Here is an 18,929-nt window from a genome sequence, read left to right on the forward strand (position 1 = left end):
CTGAGCTGAAATCACTGAAAGCTAAAATCACTGCTCTGCCCGCCAGATGAGAAGCCCCTCTGCCAGCTGAGGAGCGCCCTGACCTCCCAAGGAGCTGTTTCTAGTGAGACATCCTTTGGGGTGGCTGTAGCTCTCTGGGTCCCAAGCGGCGGACCCCATCCACCAGCTGGGATATTCTGTAATTCCTGGGATATGGCAGATACCTTAAAAATAATAAATTTTAAAAATAGAAAAAAAAATCTGCAATCTGTCTTTGTGTGCTTTCAATGAAGAGTTTAAGATTTGACTAACAGAGTTCATACTGAGCTGTAAATACAGTTGGCTAAAGTCTAAAAGTCTAGTGACTAGAAATTCTCTGTCCCAATGGGGAAAATGTAATCAGCCTCACCCATGTCCTTGTGTTTTATTGACAGACATTTATGATTAATCTCTTACACTTTTCTGTGCATTTGCATGTTCTTTTATGAGGCAGAATCACAGAATAGAGTGATTTGGTTTGGCGGGGACCAAACCCAGATTTTCTAGTCTAACCCCTTGCTGTAGGTAGGGACATCTTTCACTAGACCAGACTGCTTAAGGCCCATTCAGCCTGGCCTTGAACCCTTCCAAGGATGGGGCATCCACAGCTTCTGGGCAACCTGTTCCAGTGCTACACTCTGATTTGTGCAATATTTATTCTTTATGTCCAATCTAAATCTACTCTCTTTCAGTTTAACATTCTTGCTCCTTATCCTGTCACTATAAGCCCTGCTCTCCTCTAAGCACAGGAGGGCAGCTGTAAATTCTCCCCAGAGCCTTCTCTCTTCCAGGCTGAACAACCCCCACTCTCTCAGTGTGTCTTCTTCATAGGAGAGGTGCTCCAGCCCCTTTTTGTGGTCTTTTCTGGACTTGCTCCAGCAGGTCCTGTGCTGGGGAACCCCTCAACTGGATGCGGGACCCAGCTGTAAATGGTTTCTGTCTTTTTCTGTATGTCTTCAGCCCTTTGCTGGCCATTCCTCTGAGGTTACCTCAGCCAAGCCACGGCCACCAAGGGAGGTCAGGCTGCTGCTCGCCACGGGTCCATCCTTCAGCCCATGAGCTCCTGCACTTGTTTGTTCCCTCTCTCCTGCAAAGGAGGCAAGCCTGTCACCTTTGTTAATGACCTGTCATGCGTAAATGAGGGTGTTTTGAGAATTCCCAGGCAAACGTCCCTTTTCCCCTTCTCTTCCAGGTACATTTCCTAGCCTTTTAGGCCAGTAGGTTTGGTTTTGCTGTGCATTTAACACACAACAAGAGTATAACTCTGCCATCATGCTTTGGTTGCAACCCTGCAACCACCGAGATTTGGTTATTTGCTTTCAGGTTGCTGAAGTAGAAAATGTGTCTTATTTGTACGGAACAACGTGCCACACCAACTAAAAAAACGCATCAGCAGGGCCGGGGGCACTTTTTGCCCGGGCATCAATGAAGCCTTCCCCGCCCCTGGTCCCGGCGGCGGCCCAGCGGCGGCGGGCGGGGCCGGATCGCGCGGGGGAACGGAAAGCACCGGCCCGGGTTTCCCGCTGTCCCGGTGCCATCCGGGGGGAAGAGTTTAGGCGGCCGCAATCCCGGGAGAGATGAGGAAGGTGGAGGTGCGGTAGCTGCTTCTCCAGGTCGCTCCCTTCTTCTCCCCCGCTCGCTTCCCTTTCCCTGGGCCGAGCGCGGTCCCGGCGCGGCGCTGCCGAGCCCCGGGGCCCCGCGGGGCCGGGCTGTGCCGGGCTGTGCCGGGCTGTGCCGGGCCGGGCTGTGCCGGGCTGTGCCGGGCCGGGCTGTGCCGGGCTGTGCCGGGCTGTGCCGGGGGGGCTCCGTGCGGGGTGGCGCGGCGGGGCCGGGCGGCCGCGGGCCCAGCAGGGACCCGCTGCTCGCCGAGGGAGAGCCGCCCCGGGAGCGGTGGTCCTCTATGTGTGTATATATATATATATGTGCATGTACATGTGTTTGTGTGTGTGCGTGTGCGCGGGAGCGAGGTCTGCTGTCCGTAAGGGCCGCCTCGCCACCTGCTTTTTAGGTCTGTAGCTGGATTTACGTGTGTCCTGTTGGGGGAGTGTTGGTGTCAGACCCAGAGGTCTCAGGCTCCTGAAGCAGAACGTGTGCTTGCTCTTAAACCAGCCCTGCTTCACCATTCTACATCTTTTACTTTGGTTGGCTTTAGGAAGTGCATCGGAAAGTTATAGGGAAAATTGGAGAGAATGAATGATGTTAGCCTTGAGGGGCCATAATGCCATAATGTTGATTTCTGTGTAACTGGCGAGTGAAGGTTCCGTTTCCGGCGTGGTCTGTTCTCCCATTGTAGCAATCTAAACTTTTCTCTCGGCAGAGCTGGTGAGGAAATCCAGTGGGCAGGGGGTTTGTCTTGGTGCTCTCTCTCTCTGTCATCCTATGTTTCATAAATCAGCAGATAGATTTTCACTTTCTTGTTCTGGCATTCGTGTTACTGAAGGCACCTTATGTTTCTTCACGCATCTATTATTTGTTATTGTTTGTTTTCTTACATAATGGTTTTGGGGAAATTATAAGCATTAGCATCCCTCAGGAATAAAACAGAAGAATCCTGCCTGGCGAATTTTGAAATATATTAGGAATTTTCAGTTCCTAAATGACTTGCTTTAATTACAATTACAAGTCACCAAAAAACAAGCATGAATGTATTCTCTTGTATAGGGTCAGCTACATGGGTGTGGGAATTTGAGAAGTGTTTGTACAACCTTCTTTGGAGACCTCCAGTGTAGGCAGAGCAATCTCCCCACAAAACTTTTTTGTATGCTCGTTAAGAAACACTTTGTAGCTGTAAGGGCAATAATATACTTGAATTCTTTCTACTGTAATTTGAAGCTATTTTCATTCACAACAATAAATGGTTTGGGAAACAGCTTATTTCTGCTTTCCTTAAAAGTAATTCTCCTGCTTTGTCTGGCAGGGTGTGTGTGATTTTTTTTTAAATTGTGTCTCCTCTTTTTTAACCTCAATGTTCCCAGTTACTTTAATCTTTTCTTGTATATTTTGCATTTAAACTCAGATCATTCTTGATCCTCGGAATTCATTCACTCCGATCAGTTCACATGCTTGACTCAATTTGAAGGGCAGTATTCAAAACTGGATAGGCTACTCCAGATGAATTCTAAACAGCAATAAGTATGTAAGAAGGAAGATTTATGTCCTCTCAAAGCTTTACATCTGTTCACTCATCCTGGTATGGATGGTAGCCTTTGGCATATTCACCTTCTGTTCCAAACTTAGACTCTACATCTTTTCTGCAGTAGAGGATTATTCTGTCCTAAATTGAAGATCTTGATTTTCTTCGTATTTTAAGTACCCTCTTCCTGATTGGTTGTTTGCTTTTTTTTTGTTGGAGCTTTTTGCCTTTTTTTTCTTAACCCCAAAACACCACAATGCAAACTTTTCTGGTTAGTAAAGACTGGATTAGAATTCAGAATTTCTTGCCATCATGTTTTCATTTGGTTGCAGCTTGCTGCCGTCTGTAATATTAAGGAAACAGTTAATCATTAAGCAGTACTACTTAGGAGGATCCCCTCTGAACTTTCAGTGGCCTATGTAACTCCTTGATTCTATTTTTCTGCATGACCTTCCAGGCAAGATGAAAAGTAGTGACAATGTAATATTAAATTGGACCTTTGCCATAAACTAAATCCTTATCACACAATGAGGTATGTTTTCTAACTCGAATTAGGACAAGCCTGTGTACTTTCAAGGCTAGCAGGAAGCAATATTCCAAGCTTGTCTTTTCCTCTTTGATGTTAAGCAGCAACATGTTTACTCCTTAGATGTCTAAGGCACAGAGCACCCTGAAATAGATGTGGAGATGCCTGCCCTTAGTAAATAGGATTTGAAAATATATTTGGGCCACACAGTAATGCCCATCTTGGCTTGTTTCTCGTTCCGTTGCATCCCCTTAGTTTAGCTTATCTGAGCTTTCAGTCTTTCACAGGGCAAGAAGATCACAGCAAGAAGCTTTGCTCTGCTTTTGACACCTTGTACTACAGAGCATTTTCCTCATTCACCAGATAGAATCTTAAAAAATTTATAAGCTAAATACAAAATCCCTTGTGTAATATGCCACAGCTGTCTCTTACTTCGGACTTTTCTTCTTTGCATGTCACTGTAGTGTTTGAGCATTTTCCTGATGTGTAAATTAGATCTGTATGACAGTATGTTAACTGAAATTCATCACTCTTTACAGTTCTTCCTCAGGAGGTTTTCTTTCCCTAATGGAGACTGCCTTGAGCTGCACAGAAACTCAGCATAGCTGAGAATCTTTTCTCCTTTTCTCAGCCTGCCTGTCTTTAGCTTCATGGTAGCATAAACTAGAAAGCATTTGGTGTCACACACTTACTCTCTCTAAACTCCCAGCTTTCACATGATGTGACAACTGGGAGGACAAGGGGGTCCTCCTAAAAGTGTTGTTTTTTCTTGCATCTTCCAAAGAAGAGTGAAACTGAGTAGCTGTTAAAATTCTACAGGAAAAGTGAATTGGAAAGGAAAAGTTGACTTTCTCAACTGCTTTATCTACCTTGAACTGTTTCAGTGAGATTAAGAAACTCCTCAGTGTAGTAGTGACAATCACATCTAAGGCAGACATCCAAATGTTCCTTATTAAGGCCCACAGTTACATAGGAACATACCTTTAGAGGTGAAACAATTCTACCTCATGACCAGGTTTTCTTTCCATTAAGCTTAAGAAAAGTCATGATTCACCAGATATTTTCAGTCTTTGTGCATATTTCTTGAACCTCATTATAACTTGCTTTAAAATGCATTCGGCTTATAGACATTTTGGACATTTATGATTTTTTTAAAAATAAGGACATTATCTCTTTGTGAAATGACAGGGCTTTTGGAGACACTAAAGAAATTAATTTTATATTCTGCTGGTATGTTGAATGAATATTCAACTTGCAATAACTTTGAGATGCGTGAGACATTTCTACTAACTACTTGTGGTAGTTGGATACTACAGCTTCAAGTGGAATACTGGAATACTTAATCTGTTGTAGATGCTGCGAATTAGGAATGAAGTGACCAACTGAAGATGATTAAAAACACCAATTTTTTTCTTTTTGTGGACCTAAAAGCAATACTTAGAAAACCCCAGAATTTTCCTAGTTTTAAAAAGGGGAGAAGGCAGACTTTGAATACATAAAGTTGTGACAGAAAACACTGACAATAACTTTGTAGTAAAGAAAGGCTCACCTGGGTGCAAGGAAAAGCTTCATGAGAAGGTGAAACTTGGAAGGAGGAGCCCTGCTGTGGTTAAGGAACCTCTCTCACTGGAAGTTTTTAAGACCACTTTGGAGGCTGTCTAGGCATGGGTTGGCCTCACAGTGGAAGGCTTGAGCTAAATGTTTGGTTGAGGTACTTTCTAGCTGTTCTTACGAATATTTTAATAACTTTTCATGCACTCAGGAGCTTGAAAATTATTTTTTCTTCTTTGTAAGCCATTGAACTGAGACATGGTAGCTTTTCCAACTGTGTTCCATGTTGAAAATTCAAAGAAAATTAAAACTATTTCATTATTTTGGTTTAGACTAAAACAATAATAATGATGAATTATGATAACTACCTTGGTATTCACACTGACTTCACAGTATATGCATGGTGAGGTATCACAACCCTGACATTCTAGCTTTATGGTGAGATAGCAAATGTAGCGTGTGTTTTTTCCATGTTCTGGGAGTTGGCTTTGTTATGGTTATAGTTTATGGTTAGTGTGTTGCTCTTGCTGACTGGCTCCAGCATTTGCCATTTTGAGAGAAATCAAAATTGATTATACTGCTGGATACAGTTGATGAGATGCAGAAACATGAATAGTAAATTTAACAATATATTGAAGTGATGTGTTTTTCTTTTCACTAACACTGCATTTATTTAATGTATTTCTGAAATGCAAGAAATCTTAGTTCTTCACTTTTTCTCTCATCTTCATAAATATTTTATTTGGGAGTTAGAATTACTGCTGTAGAGAAGACATTTATTACAATAAGTTCTTGAATTTTTTTAAATTAATATAATGTAGCTGAACTGTGTATTACTTGGAAGAACAGACACATTTATAGCACAGATGACTTAAACTTGTTTTTCTTCTGAAAAGTAATCTAGTTTTTCCATATCATGTAGAATAACTAATGACTACTCTGTTATAAGTATTTTAAGCTAAATTAAGTCAAGAGTGTGCTAATCTAGATACTTTTGATATCTTATGTAGAAAACAAGAGAGAAACTTAGACAATTATGTGTTAATAGGCTAAATAATAACTTTTTTTCTTATTTTAGGGACCAGTGGGATTTAAGAATCTCCTAAGGAAATTTGTTGCTTCTACAGCTTTCCATCATAGTGTGCACTTGATGATTTCACTTGAAATACCTATCTGAAGAAATTAAGAGTAGGCGAGGTGTAATTACCTTTTAAAATGTTAAAAGTTCAGCATTCTGTAACAGCTGTCAAGATACCCAAGAAAAAGCCATATATTTGTGACATGTGCTGTAAACAGTTTGAAACCCCATCAAAATTAGCTAGGCATTATCTCATACATACTGGTCAAAAGCCATTTGAATGTCGTGTATGCAATAAAACATTTAGGCAGCTAGTCCACCTGGAGAGGCATCAGTTAACCCATAATCTGCCTTTTAAGTGTATTGTTTGTTACAGAAACTTCAAAAACGTAATCACTTTCTTAAAGCATCAGCAGCTTCATAATGAAAATTATGAGAGTGATACAAAGGAAGCAGAAAACTATGTGAATTCTGAACAAGACAGGGTCACTTGTGGCGTATTTCATTGTTCTGTGTGCTGGAAAGCCTTTACAACTGAAGAGAGGTGGATGCTGCATCAGTGTCTCAAGTCAGATCATCTTCGTAGTGCCAGAAGGAGAAAGAAGAAAACTCACACTTGTGAATCATGTAACAAGACGTTTCCATCAAGATCCAAGCTAGAAAGACACTTCCTTATTCACACTGGCCAGAAACCTTTTAAGTGTTCTTCATGTGGCAAATCTTTCAGACAGTCAACACACTTGAAAATTCATCAGCTCACACACACAGAAGAAAGGCCTTTTCAGTGCTGTTTTTGTCAGAAGGGATTTAAAATACAGAGCAAACTCATGAAGCATAAACAGCTCCATGTCAGAAATAAGACTATCCCTAATACTGTATGTAAAGCAAGGACTCTTAAATATCCCAAACCACACAACATATTGGAAGGAAAATGGGATAGTTTTGAAAATGCTGATACACACAAGTCACAGGAAAATGACCCACATGGTGTGCACTCAATTTATATTGTACCCTTTCAGTGCCCAGCTTGTGAGCAGTGTTTTGAAACAGAGCATAGTTTAAATTTGCACAAATGTTGTTATTCAAAAGACAGCAGAAGTTCAAATAATGGTACAACAGCATGCAGACACACAGTTAACAGGAAGAATAAGACCCTGATGAAACTGAAGCATTCTGGAGGAAAGGCAACAGATTTTTCTCTTTCTGACAGAAGAAAAGTGAAATCAGGTCACGTTGGAAGTCCTGACGTGGTTGCAGCTAGAGGTGGGCGTTGTGCTCAGCGTGTGTCCACTAAACCTTCCAAGGAGCGCCGGGGTAGGTGTGACCTGCACAGGTCCATTTGCAATCAGATGAAAAGAACATTTGCTGTACCATTACCTTGGCAAGATTACCCACAACCTCCCGGCTTGGGCAGTAATTTACATGGTGTACTTTCTGGTGAAAGTGTGTTAAACATCGATGATTCACTGGATAATAAAGATGATACTTTTTATGGTTCATCAAATGATAGTTTTTTTGATAATCCAGAAGTACTTCACTGTGCTTTTTTATCTTCTGCTAAAAATATACATAACAGACACAAAGTGTGTAAATGTGACAGATGTGAAAAAATTTTTCCATCTTCATCCAAACTTCAAAGGCATTATCTTATACACACGGGACAAAAGCCCTTTGGCTGTAATGTTTGTGGGAAGACATTTAGACAGTCAGCTCACTTAAAAAGACATCAGCTCACCCATACTGAAAAGAGAGCCTGTAAAAGCCCCGTTTGCCAGGTAGAATTTGAAAACCTGAACAAACTTTTCAATCATCAGGGAGATCACACTGAATTTAAGTCTTCTCAGCCTGTGGGTTGTTTAGGTTATTCTCAAACACCTTCACAGCCATCTGGCTTTCAAGAATTTGAGCTGATTCAGTCAAACCAAGCAGCTGAAATCAAAGTTGAAATCGAGTCAGGGGATTTTGTTCTTGACACCAGCAGTAGAAACCCACAGCCGTATTTGTGCAGTAAATTGTTGGAAACAGAGCAAAGCTCTTACAGCTATTGGCATGATTTTTCTGAAGGTACTGAAAAAAGTGAAGCTGTTAACAAATTATATCAATGCAGTATCTGCTTTAAAACTTTCAAATCTCCTTCTAAGCTTGAAAGACATCACCTAATGCATGCTGGACAGAAACCATTTGAATGTTTAGTTTGTGGAAAAAAATTCAGACAGGCCCCACATTTGAAAAGGCACCACCTTATTCACTTTAAAGAAAGCTTAAAGCTTAGTTCCTCTGAGGAACAAGCAGAGAATGTATTAGTTTTATCAAAACGGGATAATGTCCTATGAAATAATTCTTAAATTTTTTGGTTGCATAATCATAAAAGGTTTATATTAGGCCAAACAACTGAAGGGGAGTGTATTTTCTATTACAGAGATGACCTAGTGAAGTTAATTTACTGTCTTCAGAACTGTCTACTTCATATAATTTGTGATACATTCATGTTGAAATGTTTTTTAAAAATGCAGCAAACCCACACACACACTCTTTGCATTCCCTTTGGCTAAATTAATTTATAAATACACATTCTTATTGTATCAATAGTGTTGCAACAATCTGGGATTTTCCATGGATAAGATAATTATCATAAAATAACATATGGGACATAGAAATGTCATAAAATACTATATGGGAAAATGTAACACTTTTAAACTATCAGAAAAGTAAAGACAAAATGGTAATTTTGAGAATATGAAAAAAAAATGTCCTTTTGGTTTCTTCTGGTTCCTCATATGTTCCAAGCAAAGGATTCTTGCTGTAATTATCCCATACTTTTTAAAAAATGGTTATTTTTAGATAGAAGAGAAGAATAGAAAAAGGGCAAAAAGTTCAATGAGAAGAATGTTGATGTGGCGTTATAGAACATTCTGTTTTCTATAGGATAGAAAAAAACACTGCTCTGTTATTTACACTTAATGTGCTTGGAGAGCTGTACACGAGAAATTAGATCATTTCCCTTTTTATATAAAATGCAAGGAGACAGTGCTATAATATTAGGATTTATAATCAATTTACCCATTTCACCACTTCATTAACTCCACTTCCTTGTAAATCCCTTGCCTTCTCTAGCATTTTTGGCCAATTTGTACTTGACTGAACTATTTCTCTTTAAGAAAAGAAGACAAGAAATTACCATTAAGGTTACAAATCTGTTCAGTCTCTTCTTTTTAACATACATGGTGAACCAGTAAAAGAAATGTTCTCTAAGATATGATAATAACTCAGATGAGCAGTTTTGTCAGGAAGTCATGTTCTCATTACATTAAATATAAGAGACTGAAAATTACATTTGGCTAAAATTAAGTAATTCTGATTTTGTATTAATAGAATCTGTAGTTATACTTTCTGGTAAGTAGATGGTTTTATCCATTGTGCCAATGGGGCTGGCAAGAAGTGCAAGTGCAGTGGAGCTTCATACATAATGAACAAGATTAAAGTTTGTTTCTTTTTTGTCCTCTGAAAAAACTACCTTTTAGGATACTTTCTTTGTTACGCAACTTTTGAATAGTTGAATTGAATCCTGAAGTTCTTATTCCTGTTTCTAAATTAACATATCTGTAAAATACATGACATCGGTTTTAGTATTTAAATAGAACCATATTTATTTAAGTAAAATGGGTTGGTTTTTATTTTTTTTTAATGGCATGAACTTTTTGGTACTTGGTGAATATGAAGGGTAAAAGGAGTTTTATTTCGTACATGTTATTCTTTGCCATTTTCAGCAAGAATAAAACCAGGAAAAATACTTATAAACAGTCTGTAATTCCTGTGCTTTTTGTATGACAGACAAATGCAGTATATTAATGATGATTATAGTTATATATTGAGATTTTTTTCTCCCTATGTGAATTGTTTTATATTGAAAGACAAAACGCTGTATAAAATGTTTTGAAAGCATATTGTAGAGCTCTTTTAAAGTACTTGCAATAAACTATTTTATTTATATTGTACTTCTAGAGTGCTTTATATGCAAACCAGAGTTTGAAACTACCTAACATTCATTATGCAGAAAAGACTGCATATCAAAATAACTGTATGTTAGAACAGTAGGTGTGGTTTCAGATTATTTTTTTTTGCTATAAAATATAAATATGTTTAAAGATAATATCTTTCTTAAGGAGTTACAGTCATTTAAAAATGCTAGGAGAGTAATGTTCCGAGAACACAAAACTTTCATATTTTGAAAATATAAATTTAAGTAAAATGAAGGGAAAGTAATACAAAAAAGGTATTTATGAGGGGTGAATAGACATTTGCAGGAGTGTTACTGCCTGATGAATTTGGAAAGAACTGAAATCTTTGGGCTTGGATTTCAGAGGCACAGTATCTATCTCTCCATCCCTTCATAAAAAGTTTTATGTCAGTATAAATTCATGATTTTATGGGGATTATTCCATAAACTAGGTAGAAAGGGGTTAAATGGTTTCTAAGAGTCAGGAGAGAAAAAACCCTAGGCTGAAATCCTTTGTCTTTCACAGTTAGCGGTAAAATTCCTCGAGTATCTTTGAGAATTCGAGCTAGAGCAGTTTTCTCTGTATTCACAGGAACACTTCTTGTTGTTCATTAGTATGTCAGTCATTTTCCATAATGCTTCAAGGCAAGTTCAAGCCATCAATCTTTTAAGTATCTTTGGTGGCAGAAACATTGCCTGTGGTTTTGTTAGAATGAACTGATGGCTAATACTGATAATCTGATAGTACTGAAGTAGTGGATTTTTTGAGACTTTGCAGAACCAAAGCATATTCTGCAGAGGAAAACACTGGGTCTCCTGTGTTAACAATGAGCTCCTGCTGAGAACTCCAACAGCATGGGTTTAGCACTGAGGTTGTTCTCTGTGGAATAAAGGAAGGGTCAAATATTTGAAAACAAACAAACAAAAAGGTGAAAGTGATCTTTTGAAGACAAATCATGCAACTGCAGTACTAACTTATCATATCGTCCATTTTCTGTCTAGATGTGGCTATGGATACCTTCAAAATGTTCATGCTGCACTATCATTGCCGTGTGTCATAAATGAGTGTTTCAGGTGGCTCAAAGAATCACCAGAAAGGTATCATCAAAAGCAAGTTTAATGTAAAAGTGAAAGCACAACAAAGTTGGTTGGCAACCCTCATGCTACTACTTACTAGATGGTTAAAGCACACAGACAAAAATCAGATTAAAATCTAAAATCAATCAATCTATAACTAAAATTAAACTAAAATGATCTGTGTGGAGGCTGGTGATGGAAAAGGTGAAGGATGGGAAAGGGTAAGGATAAAAGAAATAACGGGGACCCTCCAATTGAGTCACAAGGTTCAGAGGGAAGCTCCTTGCCAAACTTAACCCCAGATTTGACCAACAGTTTAGGCCTAAAGTAACAGCACTTAAAAGCACTTAATTTAAACAATTTCACAAAGATTCTGTAGAATTTGTATTGCACTACAGTAACTCACAGACCTAACTCACAAATTTAACATACTTCAGAATCCAAGAGAGCAACATATGTTTGCTTCGTCATACTCACACTCGCACACGCAGAGAACTAAAGGAGTATGTCCAGGGTAAATACCTGTGAAAAACCTCCCTCGAGTTCAGTGAAGTTCTCATGTCAAATGCCATTGCATCTTCTCAATGGGCAAAGGGCTGAGCCTGTGGGGCTCTGGCAGCAGTGTTTGGTTTGGTGCAGTCCTCAGAGTATAGCAAGCTTGAGAGTTGACCAGCTGAGAGACATCCCACTCTGAGAGAAAGTGCTGGTTGAAGACTGCTGTGGTTCAGGAGAGCTCCATGAGTCTCTTACTTAGGACTGCTATTCATAGGGTTGCTTAGAGAGTTGCCTTTAGTCACAGTAACTTGCCACCCTGGATGAAATTTGGCTCAGTAATTTTGAAAGTTTGGTTAAAAAGAAATTATTGGACTTGTGTTGTTGTGCAGGCAAGAACAATAAGTTTCCCAGGCTGTTTGTTAAAAACCAGGAGCTTGTTAGATAATGTAAGTTCCTGGGAAGAGATAGTGTTTCAGATAAGCTTGAGAGAACCTCAGCCCCAGTGCTGTTTGTTAAGGCCAAGGCCTGAGGAGCAGTTCTGAGATCATAGTGTGGCCCAAGGTCTGTGGGTGGGTGGCAGCTGTACCCCCCACACAAGGTTTGCAGAAAGTCAAAACATACATATATAAGTATCCCTTTATATGTCTACAGAAAAATTCAAAAGCGAGAAAAACAATAATAAACCACAGAAAAACTGTTTAATCACTGAAACTGCTTTTCATTGCATCCTGCGTTACTCACTTGGCTGTGGTCTGCTCTCACACACCCAGAGCCAACAAGAAAATTGGGAGACACGAAAGAAACTTAATTGAAGTTAATGACACTTCAAGATATTTCAAACCAAGATGCTGGATCTAATGTTTAATTTTCCTGGCTGCCTCCTAGTATAAATGTAAAACTCCAGAAGTCGTAATCTCTCAATAGTAGCTCATTTGAGTAACACTTACCTAAGTACAGCTAGATGACTCTTAAATCAATAAAGACTATAGATTCAGCCCATCTAATGGCCCCTTGTAATGATATTGAAAATGCCCAGACCTCCTAAATAACTGAAGTGGTAATGGTTCATATTCCTAGCACCAGGTTTTGTAGATTTTTAAAGTGTAAGTTTTAATTTAATAGCCTAGTTTTATGGTCTGATGGCCGTGGATGAGATGTGTCTGAGAGGCAGTTATTGTAAGGAAAACTGAAATTACAGTAGTGATTTTCTATGCTCTCCTATAATGTTCTTTCTCCAGGTTAAGCAAATAAGTTGTATTTCTTCATATAATGGCTAGTTCTGTCAAGAAGCTTTTGAAAAGCTTTTTTATTTGGCATCTGTTAAAAAAGTGAATCTTCAAAGTCCACACTAGTGAAGGACAAATCAGTCTTATGACAACAAAATCACTCACAAATGAACTGATATCATCTTTTTCAGAAACTATTGTCCTAACATGAAAGTGTCATTATGTCTGTGCTGAGTTATCATGGGTCTCTGAATGCTGTTTTACTTCTGTTCTCTGCCATTCCAGTTCCTGACTGTTCCCAGGATATCCTTATATGTGGCTTGACTGTTACACACCTGACATGATTTGGATACGTGGCTGAAATTTTTCCTCTTCGCTGGAATTCTTCCAGTGTCCTGCTGCCAATCTGTATGACTGTGTTAAACCCCATCTGTGAGTTCTAGTCCAAGAGTCATGAAGCTGACTATTGCACGTGTGCTGCCATGGCGTGTGAAATAGTGCCTGAGGATGCCAGTGCAGGAAGATGTGAGAAGCACTATGAGGAACGGCTGAGGGAACTGAGGCTGTTCAGCCTGGAGAAAGGGAGACTCAGAGGTGACCATATCCCTCTCTAAAACTCCCTGAAAGGTAGCTGTAGCCAGCTGGGGGTTGGTCTCTTTCTCCAGGTAGCAACAGACAGAACAAGAGGACACAGTCTCAAGCTCTGCCAAGGGAAATATAAGTTAGATATTAGGAAAAAGTTTTTTATGGAAAGAGTGATAAAGTACTGGAATTGTCTGCCCAGGGAGGTGGTGGAGTCACCAACCCTGGATGTCTTTAAAAAGACACTGGATGTGGCACTCGGTGCTATGATCTAGTTGAGGTGTTGGACTCAATCTTGAAGGTCTCTTCCAACCTACACATTCTATCATTCTGTGATTCTGTGATTCTGTGACTGGTCATGATGGAGACCATAGCCTGTCATTCTGCACTCAAAGTCATCTGGGTGTCTAGGGTAGTAGGAATGCATGGATAAGGCGACTGTCCAGCTTTGCCTGTGGCACTGGAACATGCCTTGCTGACATAGTGAAGGAGGGGAAACAGAATTCCATAGCCACTGCTATTTAAAAAAGGAAAAGACTGTTCCTAAACTCAAGAAGCCAGCTATGCATGGTGTACTCCCTTTGTACTCCTAATGCACTGCACTACTGACATAAAGGAAAACACTATCTGGATGCTAAGTGGCATTATTTTATCTCTGCATCTCTGCATTTTTTTTAGTATTAATTTTAACCTCTGCATTTTTTAGAGTATTAATTAATTTATTAATATTTAATTTAAGTATGTGTTTGTAAAAGTAGCTTGCTAAGCCACAGAAAATAAGATTGTTTCCTCAATTTCTAGTTTATTTTGTTAATAAGATGATCCTGAAAATGCAGCAGAGCAGAAAGAGTCCTGTTAGTGACACATACAGGCCTATTAAATGAAGTAGAAATCTGCTAAGCTATCTAGACACCCCAAGTGTAGCAGCCAATTTGAGGATAATTTTTAAGATCAAAACAAGTTAGGATTTTTTCATGACACCTTGGATGAATATCTTGGCAACCTTGTTTGCTGTAGTGTACTATATCTTGTATTTTATACTCTGGGTCTTAAAAATAGCAGGTACTTGGGTGGTGAGAATAGCTCTGGAGGAATCCCCTCAGGTGTTGAATTATGTGCCTGATGCTAATGCAATTAGCAGAGGAAAAATGTCTATTTGCTAATAAGCTAAAATGATTTGTTGAGTAATATTGTCCTTTATATTACAGTAGAATGTTTTTTTCAATAAAAGGAATTATTAAAAGTCAAACCATTTTTTTTGGCATTACACAGGTGTGAATTTGCTGTTTTCAGTAGGTATTTTGTTTTATTGCCATTTTATACTCCTTTAAAATCCTGAAATGCTAATGGAAATGTCTACCAAAATCCTAGAAAATACAGAGAAAAAGAAGGATGAAAGCTTTAGGAAACTGGAGTTAGCTCTCAGCATCTTAGAATTGCTGTCTCGATTGAGTTTTATGCTGCATATTAGATAAGTTACAGTTTTGTGTGCAATGTCTATTTTTTTTCTTTATTGTAAGAAAAGAGATGTCATCAAGAATGTACTTTTACAATGACACTGCAAATAGACCCAAATTTCTATAGCACTTCTCATGCTAGCACTAGCAGGAAGGAAATTATTTGCCTTAAAATCTCATTTCAGTGATGAAATTTCTACATCAAACAAATTTATTTCTTATTATTTTTTTCCACATAGAAACTTTATCACATAAAAGCCTCTCACTGGTTTTTAGCAAATGTTGCTAGAGCTTTTTTTTGACCATTGACCTCAACTTCTTACCACTGTTCTCCCTCAGCTGGCAGGAATCTATCTAGAAGTCCCTGAAGAGAATGAGAATAGTCCAGAGTCTGCTCTAACTTGAGCTATTACCCAAATGTGAGCCCAGCAACAGAAAGCTAAGAATGACACAAAGTCTCCTCTTTCACCGTCTCCTTCACTAGAGGCACTGCTGCTATTCTGGGATATAAAAGCAGCTGGGTTGCTGAATTAACCATATTTTCCTCTAGTCATGAGCTCAGAATATCCACTGAAGTTACTGTAAGTTTTGCACAAAAATCAAGGGCAGTACATTGGCCAGAATGTGTGCTAAATAAATATTTATACACAAATCAGAATGCTACTGATGGCTTCTTTACACTTTAAAATTCTAAATATTTTAAGAAGCATCTGTTACTAAACTGAGGCATCATTTTTGAAAGTACCCATATTTACTGAGTGGAAGTACACATACTTAATGAGATGAACACAGTGACAAAAGTCTTGGACTAGAAGAATGCACATAAATAAAATAGTAAAACCAACGTGACATGATTGAATTAAAGCTGTAATGAACAGACTGAACATTTAGTTTATATGAATATTAACTGCTATGAAGGATGAGCTGTAACCACAGAAATAACTCCCTGTAATTGTGCCTAAGTTTTTTACATGTTAAGGGATTTCTCTAATCTTTTGTGAGAAGATTTTCCAAATTTTAAATCAATAATAAATCAGGTTTAAATCAATATATTTCTTCTATAATTTCAACAGGTAAGAGACATGGAGATTTCAGATCTTCTTTGCTCAATGTACATATTATTCTATTTATATGCCATTCATCCCCTCATCCCTTTCAAAAACTTATTTCATATAGCATAGCAAGAAATATTTCAAAATAATGCATATTCATAGCCACTTTCCTCCTTTGGTTAGAAGAAAAGCTGTACGTGCAAGTTGGTATATACATATGATGCATGATGACACTTGAAATTCTCATATGTGGAGATATTGGTTTCAGAGCTTTTCAGAGGGATGCCTCTTGAAAAATCTCTTGTGTATGTGCAAAAGTCAATAAAGGAAGATAAAAGCTGATTTTAAAGTGATGTGTTCTCCTAAGCTTTACAGACTCCTTTCACAGAAAGGCTACCCAACATATGTCTTAGTGTCACTCAGGCTGAGATTCATCTGCTTTTAAATTAAGGTGTGCAGCGTGCAGTTAGGTGCCTCCCCAAAGCTAAGTGTACACATGTAGTATAATACAATGATATTAGGCCAGATAACATATTCCCAGACAGCAGGGAAATACATCCCAGGTATTTCAACCCCCATCCAGAGAAGCATAGTTCTTTTAAAAACCACTTGGACCACCTCAATATTTGTTAGTTGTACACAGAGAAGGCACAATTCAGGCATCAAAACTCAGCTGCTTTTGACTGTCTGCACACAGAACATGGCTGTCAGAACACTCACGGCTTGCTTTTGAAAAGTGAGAGTAAATTTCTCTTGGCCTCTGAGTTATGGAACACAGGGGCCAAGAAACACTAAGGGTATTCAGTGTATGCAGAAAGGAAAAAATGCTACTGTTGAAAGGGGAAGTACAGCCACAGTCAATGATTTAGGAAAGAAGAAGTGCAGTGAGCTGCTTTGCTGCTTTATGAGAGCAGTGTTAGCATGCTTTCAGCTATGAGAGAACAATCTTCAGCCTGGAAATAAGGTTTTGGTATCTTCAATTCCATCTTATGTCAGGGAATGTTTGTTCTGCTCCCCTGGCCACCTGGACAGGTGACAGGAGAGTTGTGATAATAGCCACCTCATCATTCCGGAGCAAAGAGCCAGGAATATTCTCTGCTGCTGTGCTGCAGTGACCAGGCTGAGGAACATGGGGAATCATCTGTCCCAGCAAAATGCTTCCTTGGAGGAGAACAAGTCAGCTGTCCACCAGACAAGATGCCCGTTTATAATTTTGAAAAAAAGTGATGACTAGAATGGGTAAAATAATGCCATTTTGCATGCTGAGTGCAGTGCTGGTATTTTTTCCTGCTTGGAACCAAACTTTCCCACCAGAGTATACAAAGGTGCAAGATGGTATCCATACAGAGTCTGCATCTTAGTGTAAAGCTTATTTGTCTAAAAAGCTGAAGTCTAAATCTCTGTGTGCTAGACAAACAGTCAAAAGTACAACAGTGTTTATATTAGAAGTATGGCCCTGCTGAATCTGCTGAATTCACTGGTCATGTCTCCCTAATGACCTTAAAACAGTAATAAGCAAAATCAATGTTTGAAATCTTTATGTATGAATTGTCTGGAGTTTTCAGTGCTAGGAATTAATATTTTCTGTGACTCTAGATAGAATCTAAAATAATCTAAAAGGTTAAAAACAGAGAAAATAGACTCAATCTCTGCTGATTTATTAACTAGGTACTTCCTGTTCTGGTGGAACTGTGCTCAGAAAAGTATAACTGAAATAAAAGCAATGGCCAGCTTACTGATTCCCTTGGCTTACACGGTTTACAAAGAAAAGGAGAAAAGTCCATTTTTCCTGGTTACAATAATATAGAAGGGGAAGCATCCAAAACAAGAGGAGCTAATTAAGCAAGAAAGCAGCATGGAATATAAATTGACCAGGACTGCAAGCAGCCTAGAAGTGAATAATAGTCTTGAAAACTGCATCTACTCAAATATGTGACTTTTAAATAATACATGTCTTCATGAATGAATTAACAGGTTTTTGAAAGGAATAATTGATTTTCTTGACATGTAAAGCCAATGAGTATAGAGAGATGGAGAACTTCACAGAAGGCTGCTGGAATGATGGGGTACAGGGTTTTATTTCTCCTCATTTACAAAGGAGTTTGGAGTGGAAAGTGTCAGATGTGCCTCTACTCTGGGGGAAACTGAGCATAGGAATTCAAGAGACCAGTCTTAATAGACAGTTGTGAGCTGAGGTGAGATTCACAGATAGAGACAAAGGTACAACACTCGGTGTCATTATGCTTGGTCTCACCACAATTCTTTAAAGCTTTCCCTGCTCTTGAGGATGAAAGCAATGTATTTTCCAAAGTACTAATTTATACTTTTGCTATTCATTTGTACTCCTACTGTCCCAGCACTCTCTTAATAAACAATACCCTGTATAGTGAAAAATTTAATATGTAATTTATAGGGAGGGGATGTTTGTCACTTTATTTGACATTTTCACTGAGGGATGCAATCATATTGCCTAACATTAGGCATCTAATATTCGTTTCTGATATCAGAAGCTCCTGCAGAGAATGATGGCACTTAGATTAGTTCTGATTTGCCTTTTGGAAGGACCTCTGTTGCCACATCAACTGTTGTGAGGTCGAAGTCAACCGACCTCCTCACTGGGACACCTAAATGCCAAAAGTTAGGTAAACGTGGATTCCTCCTTGAGGTTTCAGAACTTTGACAACACATGGAAGGAAGTTTGAGGGTTTTTGTTGTTGTTGTTGTTGTTGTTATTTAC

At 38.8% G+C, this 18,929-nt stretch overlaps 1 protein-coding gene across 1 annotated transcript; it reads left to right on the plus strand.

Moving 5' to 3' along the window:
• Nucleotides 1–1,507: 1,507 nt before the first annotated feature.
• On the plus strand, nucleotides 1,508–9,125 carry ZNF770 (zinc finger protein 770). Its single transcript, XM_066321446.1, has 2 exons — nucleotides 1,508–1,631; nucleotides 6,307–9,125. Exon 2 carries the CDS (start codon nucleotides 6,444–6,446, stop codon nucleotides 8,637–8,639), a length of 2,196 nt encoding a protein of 731 aa, XP_066177543.1. The 5' UTR covers nucleotides 1,508–1,631; nucleotides 6,307–6,443; the 3' UTR covers nucleotides 8,640–9,125.
• Nucleotides 9,126–18,929: the final 9,804 nt, after the last annotated feature.

The sequence above is a fragment of the Sylvia atricapilla genome, chromosome 6, assembly GCF_009819655.1.
Source record: "Sylvia atricapilla isolate bSylAtr1 chromosome 6, bSylAtr1.pri, whole genome shotgun sequence".
Lineage (NCBI taxonomy): Eukaryota > Metazoa > Chordata > Aves > Passeriformes > Sylviidae > Sylvia > Sylvia atricapilla.